Genomic DNA, 15,216 nt, shown 5'->3' with positions numbered 1-15,216 from the left:
GGTGGCCTTGCCGGGTTTACAATTATACCCCATGATAATCACTTTCACAATCCTCAGGCAGCTCACAGCTCATGCTCAGGCGGTGCCCGGTGATCACGTTGTGTGCATGCCCTCCATAACCTCAACCACGACCCTTCCATCCCTGCAAGTGCTCTGCGTTCCACCTGGCTTCCGCAAACCTGACTTTGTGTCAACAGATGTAGTTGTGCTCCTAAAAATAACCCAGTCACTCTTCAGACTTTTTGATCCTGCAAGAACATACTTTGCTGCTAAAAAGCTAAAGGAAAAACAGCAACAACGTTTAATATTTAAGAATCATGCACCACAGAACAAGCCTATAAGGCAAAAAGCTCTACTTCTCCATCGTCTTTCCTAAAGGTATATTAAACTAGAATAAATGGTTTGGCTAGTAGCAAAAAAATAAACATCATCAACCTCCTTTCTCAATACAACACAGTATTTCATGCAACAACATGTTGATTTTATATGAGTGTTGTCTGTAGTGCTGTTTCCCAAAGTAAGTATTGCCTAGTTTAAAAATGTTTATATATTTGCTCACAGTTTTTCACTAGTTAGTAAATAAAAAATAATGCAGAATATAGTACATATTATCTCCTTCTATAGTTTTTAAATGTTAGCACCCAGAGTAAAAATAGAATAAAAGTTCAGGAAACTCAAGTCTTTGAATGATACTGCTACATAAATCCTGGCAGATATATTAGATATTATTAGTCTAGTCTAGTTAACCTATTCCCAGTAAAAACTGAGTGTCTGGTAAAGGTCCAACTATTAGTCATTTCATTTGAAACACAGTAACATGTCATTCTTGCAATCCTGGTCCGATTTCATCCAAGAGCAACAACGGTCCAAGTTCACAGGAGGGGTTTTTATATTCTGTGTGCTGCTACATGAATACACACACCCATGAACATTTACAAACCTTTAGGCTTATGTTTCATCTAGCGTACAATAAAAATACGCACATACATCATATCTTATTTAATAGGTCTTTAAAGGTCGGTCTGTTAAACACTAAACGCAGAGTCAAATTTACTTGTACGTTTACTATAAGTCCAGCTTCTTAAGGGTTCATTAGTCATTTGTTTATACTGACATCCTGCCACTCCCATTTTCGGGTTGCCTCATGCTTTCCACAGGACCTTCAAACAAGACTGGAGTTTTAAAAATCTGCCAACCAATTAATTGACAACTTCTGTAAACACAGCCAATGATGGAAAAACTCATTTCAAATGCTGAAAATCACACCGTGCACTTTTACCAGTATGTGACAAATGTGACTTATTTTTCTTAATTGGCAGCTGTGTCGTATATCCCAACAACACAGTAAAATGCTAATAACTAATTTAAAAAAAAAAGGCCGTCATGGAGTTCAAGCGAAGACAGGGAACGTATTCTTCTACACATTCACAACAGGGCGTCAAACTGTCTGTGAGCAACAGGGGCGAATATCAAGGGGTAAAACAAACACGTATGAGGTACACCGTAGTAGTACTCAACAGTGTACTCATTGCTTTTTGTGCATTTAAGGTAATTTATTTTGATTACTATTACAGTAATATCAAAAATGAGGCCATTTATGTGGAACTGGAAAATCTAGCTATTTTGCAGACCTTTCACACATATATACGTATATGTGCACATATACGTATATATGCATACATATGTATCTGCAACATGGATAAAGTAAAATACATTTAGGTATTTTTTAAATAAATTAGAATAACAAATATAACTAATTAATATATATATATATATATACATACATACATACATACATACATACATATATATATATATATATATATATATTCTTTCTTCTATTAACCGTTCTGGAAATTAAGATATCTATGAAGTACTGTCATTTTTGTTACCCTGCCGATTTTCAGAGGCCAGGTTCCGTGCTGCTGAAGGGTGTGTTTAAATGAAAGCGAAAGAATAAGTGCATTTGTGTGTAAGTGAAGCCCGTGTTTGTTTGCATCTCCACAAATATGCCTGTGGTAGAGTTGAAGCGCATTGTTCTTGTCTTTACCGGCTCACACGTGTTTTGTTTTCTTTTTCTTTCTTCTTTTGAAGGATAATTCACCCATTAAGGGATCTGGTGTAGCCTGATCTAACCGGTCTGCAGACATCAAACGACAACTGCGCCACAGGCTGGGTCTAGACATGTGAAAACTGGGTGCTCAGTAACCCAAGACGGCCTAAAACATAATCGTGACTAGACTCTGGCATGGACCTCTGCTTCAGTTGACGGTGTTTGTGCTTGACCCCCATGTTCAATCTGAGTGTCCATTTCCACAACAAAAGCCCAACAGGTTGTGTGTGATTATACAGATACAGCCGTCAAGAAATGTGCAGTGAAATGTAACACTGACTGACTGGCTGGTGTTGGTTTCCTGTTTAACAAAAGGCCTGGTTTTACTAAGGAGCCTGGTGAAATACAGCGGTGAGAAAAAAAAGGTAGAAGAAGGGGAAAAGAAAGAGGATCTTTTTTACAAATAGGTCAAAAAGTTTTATGACAAACAAATTTTATGACAAAAAAAATATAAAAACGAACAAAGACATTTCTCTCTATGTTCTTAGATCACAACTGAACACACTGAAAAAATCCTTCCTTCTGGAATTATGGGGGATGTCTTTTATAGCAGACTAAACCAAACTGTTGCAAAGCTAATTAATAAGCTTAATTATCTAAACAGGTTTTGTAAGTTCAGTAAAAAAAAAAGATTTTGAGATGTTTGCTCCTATTTCAAGATTGTTTACTTTTGGCAGTTGAAAACTTTGATCAAGTTACATGAAACAGCAGTGTGCTTGACAAAATTAAACTGATCAAACTAGTCAAAGATGTTGGAGACGCCACAGAGACGTGTCTTTACATGTTGGATTATATGTGCTTCCTTAAAATAACTGTTCTGTGTTCAGCTGTTCCACTGGCCCGACTGCCTTGAACGCACCACAGTGTCGCGCACATATGTAGTATTATTTTGTTTTGTCATAGAGCTGGCCGGCTTACATACAAAGTGTGTGGCCTGGTCATTGTCAGCTTCATAATAATAATCAATACACTGCTTTTCTTATAAAATCACGAGCTGCCTCTGAGTTGTTTTGCTGCTGTGCTACATATATTTTATTTACATACATTTATATATATTTGTATATCCCATATAATAAAACATTTCATGTAAAATATATAAAATATAGAGCATGGTCTCAACAAAGGCAGACCGTGAGAGAATTTTTTAAGTTTGTGAAACGCACTGACAACACTGTCAAAACAGCAACGGAGTGATTTCAGCATCACGCCTTTCTGTCGATGGTTTAAGACACTTGTTGGAAATTCTCACAACAACCCAGACAAGTATAATTCAGGGAGAGTTGGAAAAGATGGTTGTAGATGTGGCCATGTCACATTATGAGCTTAGAGGTGCAAAAGTATGTTCCACACATTCCCATAGGGACTGAGAACAGTGATTCATGCCAAGGACACATATCAGCCTCCACAATAAACAAAGCGTCTCCAGAGACGGAAGCTTGTGTGTTTTAAGTATTCGCTGTTGCTAATGAAGGGAATTGCATAATTCACACAAATTGGACACAGTGATTAGTCACAGGAAATCTGGCCTTGTTTGGTGCAGAGTGGTCTTTTCCTTTACACTACTTAACCGCAGTTTCCGAGGGTATTTGCAGCCCTTTCTTTTAGAGTTTTACTTCTGCGTGTTGCACATTCTGCTTTGTGATGTGCCATATTTCTGAGGAGTTGAACACAGATTCACATCCGTGAAATGATCAGACCCCAAAGAATTAAGACTACTCAACCTTGTAAAAAGTATTTAGCAGAGCAATCAACACCTTCAACTTCCTAGTTGAAGGTGTTGAAGACTGAGCAGGAAAGATGAACTCCAGCAGAGCGGGTGACTCTGTTGGAGAAGTTATTTCTTCCTCTTTTAAAGGCAGAGGACCGTCCTTTTTTTTTTTTTTTTTTAATAGACGCCATTAAGTCCAAGCGGCACCAAGCTCCGTCCTGGCAGGAACGGTCCAAATTCCAGAGAATCTTGGCAACAGCTCAGGATGGATGGGACCCTCATGGATATAAAACCTCACAATGGATGAATAGGTAAACAGAAGGGTGTGAAAGAGTGATGGTGAAAAGAGAATGCTCAATCTCAGAGAGGCACAAACAGGGAGGTGTGTGAGTGGGAGACGGGAGACGAGAGGGAGTTGAAGGGGAAGCGGGGAGGGGGTGAGTCACGGCAGTGTGAAGGGAGTTGTCGGTGAGCGAGAGTAAAAGTTTTGTCTCCAGGCTTTTAGTGGGCGCTGTGTGCAGTGCTAACTCAATCAGAAGGTGAATTATACCTCCTGAGACACTCAGGTAACCTTTCATTATGGCCCTAATCCTTCTTAATAACAGAGCTGCAATGTCGGCAATGCCCCATTAGACAGAGAACCACTGAGAGGGGGAGCCATTTATTCCCCCCTGGCCTGTGGAAATGTGAACACAACGCTCACTCACACACTCGCAGTGACAGATAAAATCAATCACAAAACCCGACTCAAGCGAGGAGCACACTCCTCCTTGAGGACCGGGAGAGTTTGGACTTTTTCTTATGATTCGATTCAGTCAACTACGCTGGAATTTCTGACTGAAAATACATCATCTGAATAAAACGGTCCAGAACGGCGAGAACTTGTGATTTTCTCCATCAAAGAGAATTCAGGGCAGTAAAAAAAATCCTCTGGAGATAGAAAACAAGTTCTGTTTGCTCAATTTACAACTGAAGTACATTGCAGTTTTGTTGAATTTTTGTGGCACAATATTTTTGACTCTATTTAAGTTTAAGTATCCGTGTCCACATTTAACATTGGGTTTGGCCCTTAGAAAGAGAAGTGCAGTTTATAGTTATGTGAGTTCATACGTTGTAGAGAACTCTTCTGAAACAGTCAGCAGTCACGACTACAACTTCCCTAAACCTGGGAGAATGTTCACACAGTGATAGAGTCAGTTCTCCTATAGTGAAAATGCTTAATCCAAATTTTCTGAAAAGTTCAAGTCCTGTTTTTTTTAGCCTCTTAATTCTCAGACTAATCACTGCAGCCCAGAACACCACCACTTGAAGGCAGTCAAGCCTAAAATGTGCAGCAAAATGAGCTGCCTGATAACATCTTATAAAAGCAGGTTGATTGTAAGGTAATAAATCAACAGACAGACCACTTCTCTAAAGGCTGCGATGTTAAATACAGATTTGGAGGTTACGTAGACAAATCCTTATCTGTTCTAAGCTATAGGAATTTACCAAAACACCATCAATCACAATGGCAATATAATGACTTATGACAACATACAGTGAGGTCCAACTTTGTCTGCATGTATTTCACCCCTTCACCTGAGTTTCATACGTATGAAAACCGTTTGTACCATTTCAGAAAGAAGTCAGACTGATAATTAGAAAATGACTTGTGTGTCATAAACGTGACACGTCAAATAACAAGTTGAACATTACGAGTTAGTTGAAATCCTTTTGGGAAAACACCATCAATCATCATGGCAGTTTAATGACTTATGACAATACACACATGAGTCTGAGTTTGTAGGATTATATTTAACGTTTAACTTTGACATAAATGTGCAAAGATAATGGGGGTGGGGGCGGGTCATTTCTGTATGTAAAAATATTGTTAGATACAAAGTAATTATTGTGTAATTGAGATGTATGTAAAAATTATGAGATAAAAAAGTACAATGGCGTTTTAATGTTAGAATGAATAAACTAATAATAATCCAAATAATCCAAAATAAAGATCCAAACTTGAACTTGTAGGTTTAATGCTCACTACTAAGAGGTTAAATAAAACTTTCCAATACAAAAGTACCTGGGAGTAATGCATGTGTACCTAAATACAACTTGGACACATTGTTTATCTTTGTAATTTTTTTTTCATTTTAATATTTAAACTTTTTCGTGTCAATTGTACCTTTTCTTATAGTTATGACTTTTGTATCGCTCTATAATAATTTCTAAGCAGTTGACTTGATAATTATAACATTTTCACTATTATTGTAATTTAGCCACACACCCTAGTATCGCATACCTATGACATTATGTTACTATTTTGAATATTTATTTTGTCACTAATATTATTGCCCAATATAACATTGTTCTAAAGTTTTATAATAATTTCTGCTGTTTATCTCATACTTGTGACTTGTATCATTACATATTTTACTTTTTGCCTCATTTTTCAAATATCTTACTAAATGTCTTATCATTTTACTACATTTTTCGTAAGAAAAGCCCTTAACGTTTGTATAATCATGACGTTTTACATTAAATATAATTCCCCTAAATTCCAGACACAAAACTGTAAAATAAAACGATTTTGTATTAGAATTGTGCCATATTCACCTGTACCACTCCAGCCCGTTGTCATAGTTGCGGTCGAAGAAGTGCGGCTCCGCTCCCACCGCCCTGATGTCTGGATGAACCCGGAGAAACTCCAGCAGAGCGCGTGTTCCTCCTTTCTTCACCCCGATGATGAGCGCCTGGGGCAGCTTCTTACTCCCCTCCCCGAGCGGACTGAGTTTACCTGCGAACCTCGGCGACGACACCCTCCCGGAGGTAACTAAGTCCAGGGGAGGCAGGATGAGAGTCTCCTCCGGCTGCGGCGCCTCATCCCTGGGTCGCCGTGCGTAACCGTAGCGCTCCAATTGCGACCCTAACGTCCATTCCTGCACCAGCCGTCTGGTCCTCAGCGACCGCAGGTTCTCTAGAAGCCCCACGGCCCGAGCTCTGAGCGGAGTAGGTGAGCTGCTGGAGATCCTGAGACAGTGGAGGAGAAATAGGGAGGTGAGGCAGGAGCAGAGCATGACCGCCGCCGTCCTGGACATTCCCCGGGACGCAGAGTCCAGTTTGCGGATGCGGCTAAAAGCCATGCCGGTGCCTGGACGGTGGGCGCTGCAGCCACATCCATGCTAATTTGCGCACATAGTTCGGTCTTCTTTCCATGAAGAAAGCACCAAAACAGTGTGGAGACAGCTCCTCCAACAGAAATGCTTAGTGACACCTGCTGCAGACCCAGGTGAGACGGGGATGAGGAGACAAAGAGACGAAATGAAAGAGTCGGTTAAAGACAGTGGAGACTTCTTTAAACCTCAGGTACTGACCGTCTCGTCCCAGATGCTGTGCGCAAGATGTCACCAGTCCAGCCCCGACGCACCAGCCACACGTGTATAGTTGTAAACTTGTCCGTGTCAGGTGGTTTGACAGATAAGTCACTGACCAATCACAAAAGAGAGGAGCAGACATGAGCCAATCAGGTCATAAGTAGGCGGCAGCACTGGAAAATCTCATCGTGCCATGACGTGTTTATATAAAGTTTACTAAAACACCACTTTTTCCGGCAAACATTCATATTTAAACGTAGCGTGCCGTGAGTTTTTCCTCTTTGTGCTCTGAAAAACAATCTCCCTTCAGGAAGTGCACGAAATTAACATTTAAATAACCATAAATGTAAGCATACATATAAATATCCTTGCAACAAAGTGAATAATTTACAAACGAATCTCTACATTTCAAAAACAACTTTTGAGACACTGACTTTGTTTTAATGAATAAAACAATAACTTCCGATTCATAGATGTGAATATACACTGGTTTGATGACTGACTGACTGATTTGTTTGCCTTAAGTGACCCCAAAATATTAATAAACATAATATACAAAAATATGCAATAAGAAAATGGTAAACATATATTTGTAGAGAACGGAGATTTACTGTCGGGTTAATGTTCATGACAAGTTTATTGCAACAGATTAATGTCTAGCTTCAGATATGTTAAAGCTAATATTAGGGATATATTAAAATAAAGCACATTTCAGTGAGCATAAAAAGTATAAAATAGAAAGCAATCAGATGCAAAACTACATTACTTCTCTTAGTACTGTTTAGCCTTAGTTAATACTGCATTCAATTATAAATGTAGGGTTAAAGGAGCATTAACAGTAGAATCAATATTATCATATACAAGTGCAATATACACCAGAGTGGAGGGAGCGTCACACTGAGTGCACATAGTGGCACTGGCACATGCTGCTGTTGTGCTGTAAACAGATGCTGTCAGCAATTATGTTGTAAACAAAATGACAGAGTGGCTGTAAAAGTAATGATGTCAATTAAGCAGGGAAATAATTGACAGATTAACTGATTTGGAAAATATCTGGCAGGTGCAGCTCTGGACGTCACTTGTCACACACAGGATTCCCTAGAAGTTACTGCCGCAGCAAGAAGTGTGAAGTTACAGAGAATTATTCATCTGACCTTTAAAAAAAAATACAGGGATCCAGACCAATTTCTACCACAAGCTGCTGTATGTCGGGGCCACCAAGGAAGTTGGCCTCAGCCATGAACATTTTTATGACATGCAAAGGGACAAAAGAGTGAAATCCTGATAACAGGGCACATTATCTCTTTACAAGTGAACAAGAACACAACCAAATGTTTCGCATCTGCTCCTGTCCATTGGGGTATTAGCATGAGAATATGCAGCTAGTGCTTCAATGCTGCACAGCTCACTGCCTGAGAAAGAGGATGAAGACTTCAACACTGGGCTGAATGGCCAGTGCCAGATGTCCCCCCGTGTTTTTGAAACAATACAAGTGAGTGTCGGGCATTTAACAAACCGCACCCAGTGTCGCGTCTCTGTCTCTCTGACACTGGAGAGATGCTCGACCCCCCCCCCAAAAAAAACGGGCATGATGACCCCTGGCGTTCCTTCACGGAGGTCAAATGGCTTCACTGCTTCTGTTAATGGATAAAATGGGCTATAAATAGAAGAAGAAGTGAAACATCTTGTGTGTCTGAACCCAAACAAACATACAGTATCTATCGTGTTTGTATATTTGTGTGTGCCTTAAGTCCCCTCAGTATCTGACCCTGACTGTAATGATTCACCATTACTAGTACGTTAGTGAGTTGCGTAAATATTGTAGTAACTCTCATTTATAACAACACTCCCCATGGACCGCTACTAATTCATTAAATTTAATAATTATTTTAAAAGAGTACGGTTGTAATGTTTTACTTTACAGAGGTTCGACCATACAGATGGTAATTAATCATTACTTAATTTTACTTCTACTGCAATATAGTCTCAGATGCGAGTAACAGTGGAGCTAGAAAAACAAGAGAAAGGTGGCATAACTGTGAAGATAATTATGTTTGTTAAATACTCTAATATGAATGTGTACTGTGTAATTAAACATCTGGTACTAATTGTAATGTTTTTTATTCGTTTTATGGAAAAATCACATTTGCTGTATTTTGTAATATTTTAAATTATAAAGAGTTTATTATATGTCATATAACAAAAATAAAATGTAGCATATTAAGGATATACAAGCTATAAAAATAAAATGTAACTGAAAATTAACCATTTAAAAACTGAGAGAAATCCACCAAAGTGAAAAGAGCATTGAAAGTTAGTTAGAGCATATAATGGCAGGACTTTGTGTGTCTCAAGTAAATGTTGGTGCAGAAAGTTATTCACATAAAATTAATTAGTAAAGATCAGAAAATGACGTTGTTTAACTGCTGATGTAGAATGGATTTATGTGAGGAAGTGGCTCAGACGGTGCTTCATTTTAAGAGGACATGGTGTCAGCCAAAAAAGTCAGGAACTGCTGATAAAGACCATCGATTAGTTTAACAGCACTGTTGTGTTCAGTGGCATCAGATCAGGGACTTTCAAAAACCTGGGCTGTGCCTCGGTGCAGTGTATCCATTTTCATCAGCTTTAATGTTTGTGAAGTGATACACATACACACATTTCCTGAAAAAACAGCATTTATTGTGTGTAATTACATACCCAGACATTTGCACTTTAAGAAAAATGTGCAGGCATGTAAAAACGTAATTCTGCTTTCATCTCCACCATTTATCCAAATTGCAGCACTATGGTTACACTGACGCAGACTTTTTGGAATCTTGGAGCCAGATTTGGGGTTTTATGTTTAGAGGAAGTACAAACACAAACTGTTTATTATCACTTGAATACAACAATGCATTTGCTTTGCATTTTGAATAAATTCTCAGGGTTAGCCATGGGAAAGCAGATCATGTGCCAAAGCGACAATAAAATAAAGAAATAAAAAAAGAAACAGCCTTTCAGATTGTGTTTTTGTGATTTTTGCTCCTTATAAAAAAATATATGAACTCTGCACAGACTTGTGCATTAGGCTCTTAAATGCACTATTAACAGTTAGAATATTATCACATAGGAGCAGTTTCCGTTGCTGAGCGGCATGGACAACTATTTAGACTGTGTCTCTGCCTTGCACATAATCCAGAGACAGGTTTATGAAGTGAGGCTCGGGAGCTGTCACTCTGAGGGAGACGTCTTTACTGCCATTGTTATGGCTGCACGTTTCTGGACTTGAAATCTGCAGGTGATAAAAATCCAGCTTTTTAATTTCAACCCTCAATCACCATCTGTGGACAGCTTGTTTTAAGCTTCTGTACAATGTTATCCCGTTGGATAAATGTAGCTGAAAGTAGATTTTGTCATGAAATATTACAATATTCAGAGTTCCCACACAACTTCACCTTTATGGCTTCAGTAGTTTGATTTCCAAAATGTACCAGCATTCACCAGTAAAAACTTCTAAATAAGGTATAAACCAGAGCGAAATGGAACATATGCAGTATAGGATACACCACACCGACTGTATTGTCACTGCACTTGTACTTGTATACAGTGTGTGAGGAATGATTTACTCCAAGTGTTTTTTTCACTGAAGAGCTCGTTGTATATACACAGCTGTCGACCATTCATCCAGATCTTTAGTTTCACTGGCAAGCAGCGCGTGGAACAGGAAGGGTTTCTGTTGAGCACAGAAACACAAATAAATTGTGCTCTTAATCAGATTAATGCTCATCTGAAGTGGGGGCTGTTTCTACAAATAGGCTAGAGATGGCCACATACACTCCATGTGTCAGTACTTCATCATCAGACGTCTGCCCCTACGCAGGGCACAGGGCAAATTTGTCATTTTTGGTTTGCTAAACACAAATCTGGGACAAAAATTTGCATCAGTTCTTTTGGAGGAGAGAAAAGACTGAATGTCTCCCCAGCTGTGATTCCTGACACGATCAATGCATGGATGAGTGAACGGCATCCTTTTTGGAGTATGTATTGTGTCACATTCCTTCCTCCGTGAGGCAGCAGGATGCAGCTGACTCTGACCCAGACAGGAGGTGTGGAGGAGGGAGAAGAGTCTGCTGTCTAAGGCTCAACGGTGAATTTAGGAAAGTCCACACACTCTAGATAAGTGGATGGCATTTTAAAAAAAAGACAAAGATGGGAGCACATGTAGTTAAATAGTGACTGTGAGTCATACATTATTTGGCTTTGTTGTGCAATACATTCTGGTGGCAGTTCTACGTTTTGGGGCAGTTTTAAAAGATGGACTGGGGCTTTAGTCAGAATAGGGGCAACTGTAAACAGTTAGAAGCACCACAGAGTGTGGCAGGAAAAAGCAGGTGTTTTTAAGACAGCCAAAGATGGAGAAGAAATTCACAAATTGGAATAAATAACAGCCTAAAGCATGAGTTGAAACGATGAAATGACGCAGTTGGAGATCAGATTGAATACGATACCTGTGGTGTGACTTGATGTACCCTCACAGTCATATTAACAAGATGTGACAATTTAAAATTTTATTTTTATTTGACTTTTTATTACTCTAAAATCATCTTCTTACATAAAAAGTCTCTCAAATTAAATGTCTTGTCATTATTGTTTTACACCAGGAAATCTGTCATTCTAACAGTGTGTCCACTTTTTATACCGGCTGTACGGCCGTCACTGTGGGCCAGTAATCGGCTTTAATCACCAGCTGCTGTGGGTGCAGAGAGGTTAATGATACATATGGCTCGCTCTGTTGTACTGCAGACACAGAGCAAGTGTCCAGATTCATCTCCAAATGTGCTCAGCACCAGGAAACCAATGTCAAGGTGATTCTGAGTCAAGCATGAAAGTCAACACGGTAATGCATGGCACGGAAAATTTTACTCTGCAGCCGAGACAAGGTTTTTCCTCTACGACGTTGGGTATTCATGACTAACAGCTTGTATATCCTTAATATGCTACAGCCCTTGAAACAAACCAAGGGTGAAAAAGACACAGTTCTGGTTCCTAAAGAATACATTTTCCACCATTAGTGCTCCTGTAAGTGCTGTCCAGAGTTAAAATGGCCATAGAGGTTGGATTTCTGATGTATTTTAAAGTAATATTATATTTTTTGATATCTGGAAAAAAATGTGCAGTACAAGTCGTGGAGTGCCTAAAGTGAAACATGGTGCTCTGGTTGCACAGTGCTTTTACTTGTGTGAACAGGGGCTGGTCTACTGAGAACAGAACAAGAGCCCAAGCAGTATCTGTGCCAGTGAATGCCTGTGGGAAAACATCAAATGCACAAGAAAAAAAAACTGTGTTTTCTTCCTCATGACTTCTGGGTTCTTTTCTAGACAGAATGTATGTAGAACCACTCAGAGTAGAGTCTTGGCCCTTTGTGTTCTTATACGCAGCCTGCAGCAGGAGATTATAGCATCACTGCAAAGAGAGACAGAGAGTTCAATAACAGATGCACAGCGTGCTACCTTCTGACCCCTCTTTATGACTGGGACCCAGCCAAAAACTGTGGAGATGGTCCTGGGTGATAAAGGATGGATATTGGCATCAGAGTGTTCAGCACAGATGATGTGTCACACATGAGCCCATTAGAGCCTGGTTGGACAGCAAAGTGCTGTGTTCATTAAAAAGCAATATGTGGAGTCTGATCTGCCATTTCCCAGAGATAACTATCTGCTCATACGTCCATGGACGACAGCTAGGCTGTGGGTTGTTTTAGCCACCACTGGGCAACATCATCACAAAGTTCGAATTAACCACGTCACTAACTGTCTGCTTTTCATTGGGATTGAGGGTCATGGTGAGAATGAGAAAACAGCCCTGTGTTTTGTTTTGTTTTTTAATGCAATGATGGAGAGCTAGCGTAATCAATTAAGGCAATGATTTGTGGAATCAGGTGTGTTTCTGCCTGGCTACAGTGCTGCTCTGACCGTTCTGTGTACCATGCTTGTTTTCTGTTAAATAGTCCTGGCCTGATGTTGTACAGTCAACTCAGAGCAGCAGCAGTCTTTATTTTGGCTCGTGCCCATGTTTCAATGTCGAATACTTGACAGACGTCAGTGTTGAGGACCATGTGGAAACTGTATTAGCTTTAGCACTGATGTTGTGGTTTTAAGGCCGGTTGCAGAGCCACAACTGGGACTTACAGGACTTACAGCACTTATTTGATGATATCATTGCAATCACACACATTAGGAGCAATTTTTCAGAGTGTGACACTGTGCAGGTACTGCATACATCACACTCTAGCAACGCTGTGTTTTGCAGACTCTGCTGTATTACTTCTCTCGTTCCTATATTTTTAAAGCAATATCTCAGCTTGTGACTGTAGAGTCTTCAGCCCACGGTGAGGTTTGACTCAACCCGGCTCATGCAGTGATGGACATGTGAGCCTCCAAACGCTGTCCAAGACAAACATGGCCCTCAGTGTGTATGATTATTGCGGAAGTTGAAATAATTCTTAGTCAAAACAAATGCATGGACGTCAGAGTCAGGAAACCTGACAGTGTGCAGCGTGATGTATGGGGGAGAGGCTGTTTTTAGAGATCCTCGCCCATACTCCTTCCCATTAATGACCTCCCTGAAGGGTATATGAGCAGAGATGCAGTGATATACTGTATAAAACGGTGGTGCTGGATGTGGCGGATATTGCTCTACCTTCAGTGAAGGCTCCATTGCTAATGACAAATGGACGGTGAAATGAGTGGAAAAGAATTGACCTACTCACATTTGAGCTGACAGACATTCCATCTTTTCCATGAGCGTGTACGAGGTGTGCTGTAATATGAATTCAACGCATTAGAACTGTCAGGTTTTTTTTTGTTTGTTTGTTTGGCTCAGGTGCACTGAGCCAAACAAACTCCTCATTGTCATGAGTGGGTCATGATAACCTATGGTATGAGCGAGTATGCAAGTGAGTCTGTGTGTTTGCGTTTAAATCTGTGACCATAAAGTAACATATACTCATGTAAGCAGCCACTTTTGCTGAGTAGCATTACTAACTTAAATCGTACTGGCCCATTCTCAGAATATATTTTAAAAAAACAACTGTTATCTAATGCCTTTGTTGTTGTGTGTCATATAATGTTAATATACATTCTAATACATTCCAGACAGTTCTGGATCTATTAAATTTTTACAAAATGAATTACTGAAAAAATAATGCAAGGTTGTGTATGTGTCTTCCCAACATGTATGCTCAATATTTGAAATGATAAGAATACCATGATTGTACTTTACATAAAACTAATTCCCAGGTAATCTTTTGTCAGTTGTTTATTAAATTGTCGTCCCACACAGCTAATCAGGCTGCTTCTGTTTCTCCATCATGTTGTTGAGGAGCTAACCTCTCATCCCAACGTGGCAACATTACCTGCTTTTAATCAGTTAGAAAACACCTTAAAGACTATTTGTTAATGGCACCTGTCAACCTGGTAGAGCCTGATGAAATAAACCAAACCTTCTGTGAATTGTTGACTTATTTCCCTCTCATGCCTCTGAGGTCTAATGAAATTTTTGCCTGGGATGACTCAATAAAACAGTCAAAGCGTGAATGATACCTGGTTAGCAGCAGTGCATAATCACAAGGCAGAGGCCTGTGTTTATGTTTTGGCTGTCACATCCTTTTCTAACTTGTTTGCCACCGTCACCGCTTCAAAATGATTGTTTTAGCATGAAGGGTATAGTAATTGTCTGCCAGAATAATACTAATACACCAACGCTCATAGTACTTCCAACTGGTCAATCCTTCAGTTATGCTGGCTATGAAGACAGAGTAATTGCTCCCTTTTAAAGCCTCTAAGGACTCCTGTCGCATGCTACAGCAGCAGAACATACATGTCTGTGGATTAACATTTAAATTAAAAGGGTTATTTGCATACAGTGGGTGAACAAAAAAATCTAGCTGATGAAGTAGAGACTGGAAGACATTTCATCTAAAACTGCACATCTTACAAAACTGAGATTTTCCATTAAAAAGTTATGTGTTGAAGCTTGAAGATTCTGTCAAAAAGGAG

The 15,216-nt window shown here is 39.6% G+C and overlaps 1 protein-coding gene across 1 annotated transcript in view; it reads right to left on the bottom strand.

Moving 5' to 3' along the window:
- The window catches only part of LOC103381810 (heparan sulfate glucosamine 3-O-sulfotransferase 3A1), a 28,769-nt gene extending 21,528 nt beyond the window's left edge, over positions 1 to 7,241 (bottom strand). The window contains exon 1 of the mRNA XM_008314354.3: positions 6,420 to 7,241. Coding sequence (XP_008312576.1) covers positions 6,420 to 6,946 — 527 coding nt within the window. The 5' untranslated portion in view covers positions 6,947 to 7,241. The remainder of the gene's footprint in view (positions 1 to 6,419) is intronic.
- Positions 7,242 to 15,216: the final 7,975 nt, after the last annotated feature.

Source organism: Cynoglossus semilaevis, chromosome 8, assembly GCF_000523025.1.
Source record: "Cynoglossus semilaevis isolate Cse_v1.0 chromosome 8, Cse_v1.0, whole genome shotgun sequence".
Lineage (NCBI taxonomy): Eukaryota > Metazoa > Chordata > Actinopteri > Pleuronectiformes > Cynoglossidae > Cynoglossus > Cynoglossus semilaevis.
The sequence above is the reverse complement of the archived record's forward strand: the minus strand, read 5'-3'. Positions and strand labels throughout refer to the sequence as shown.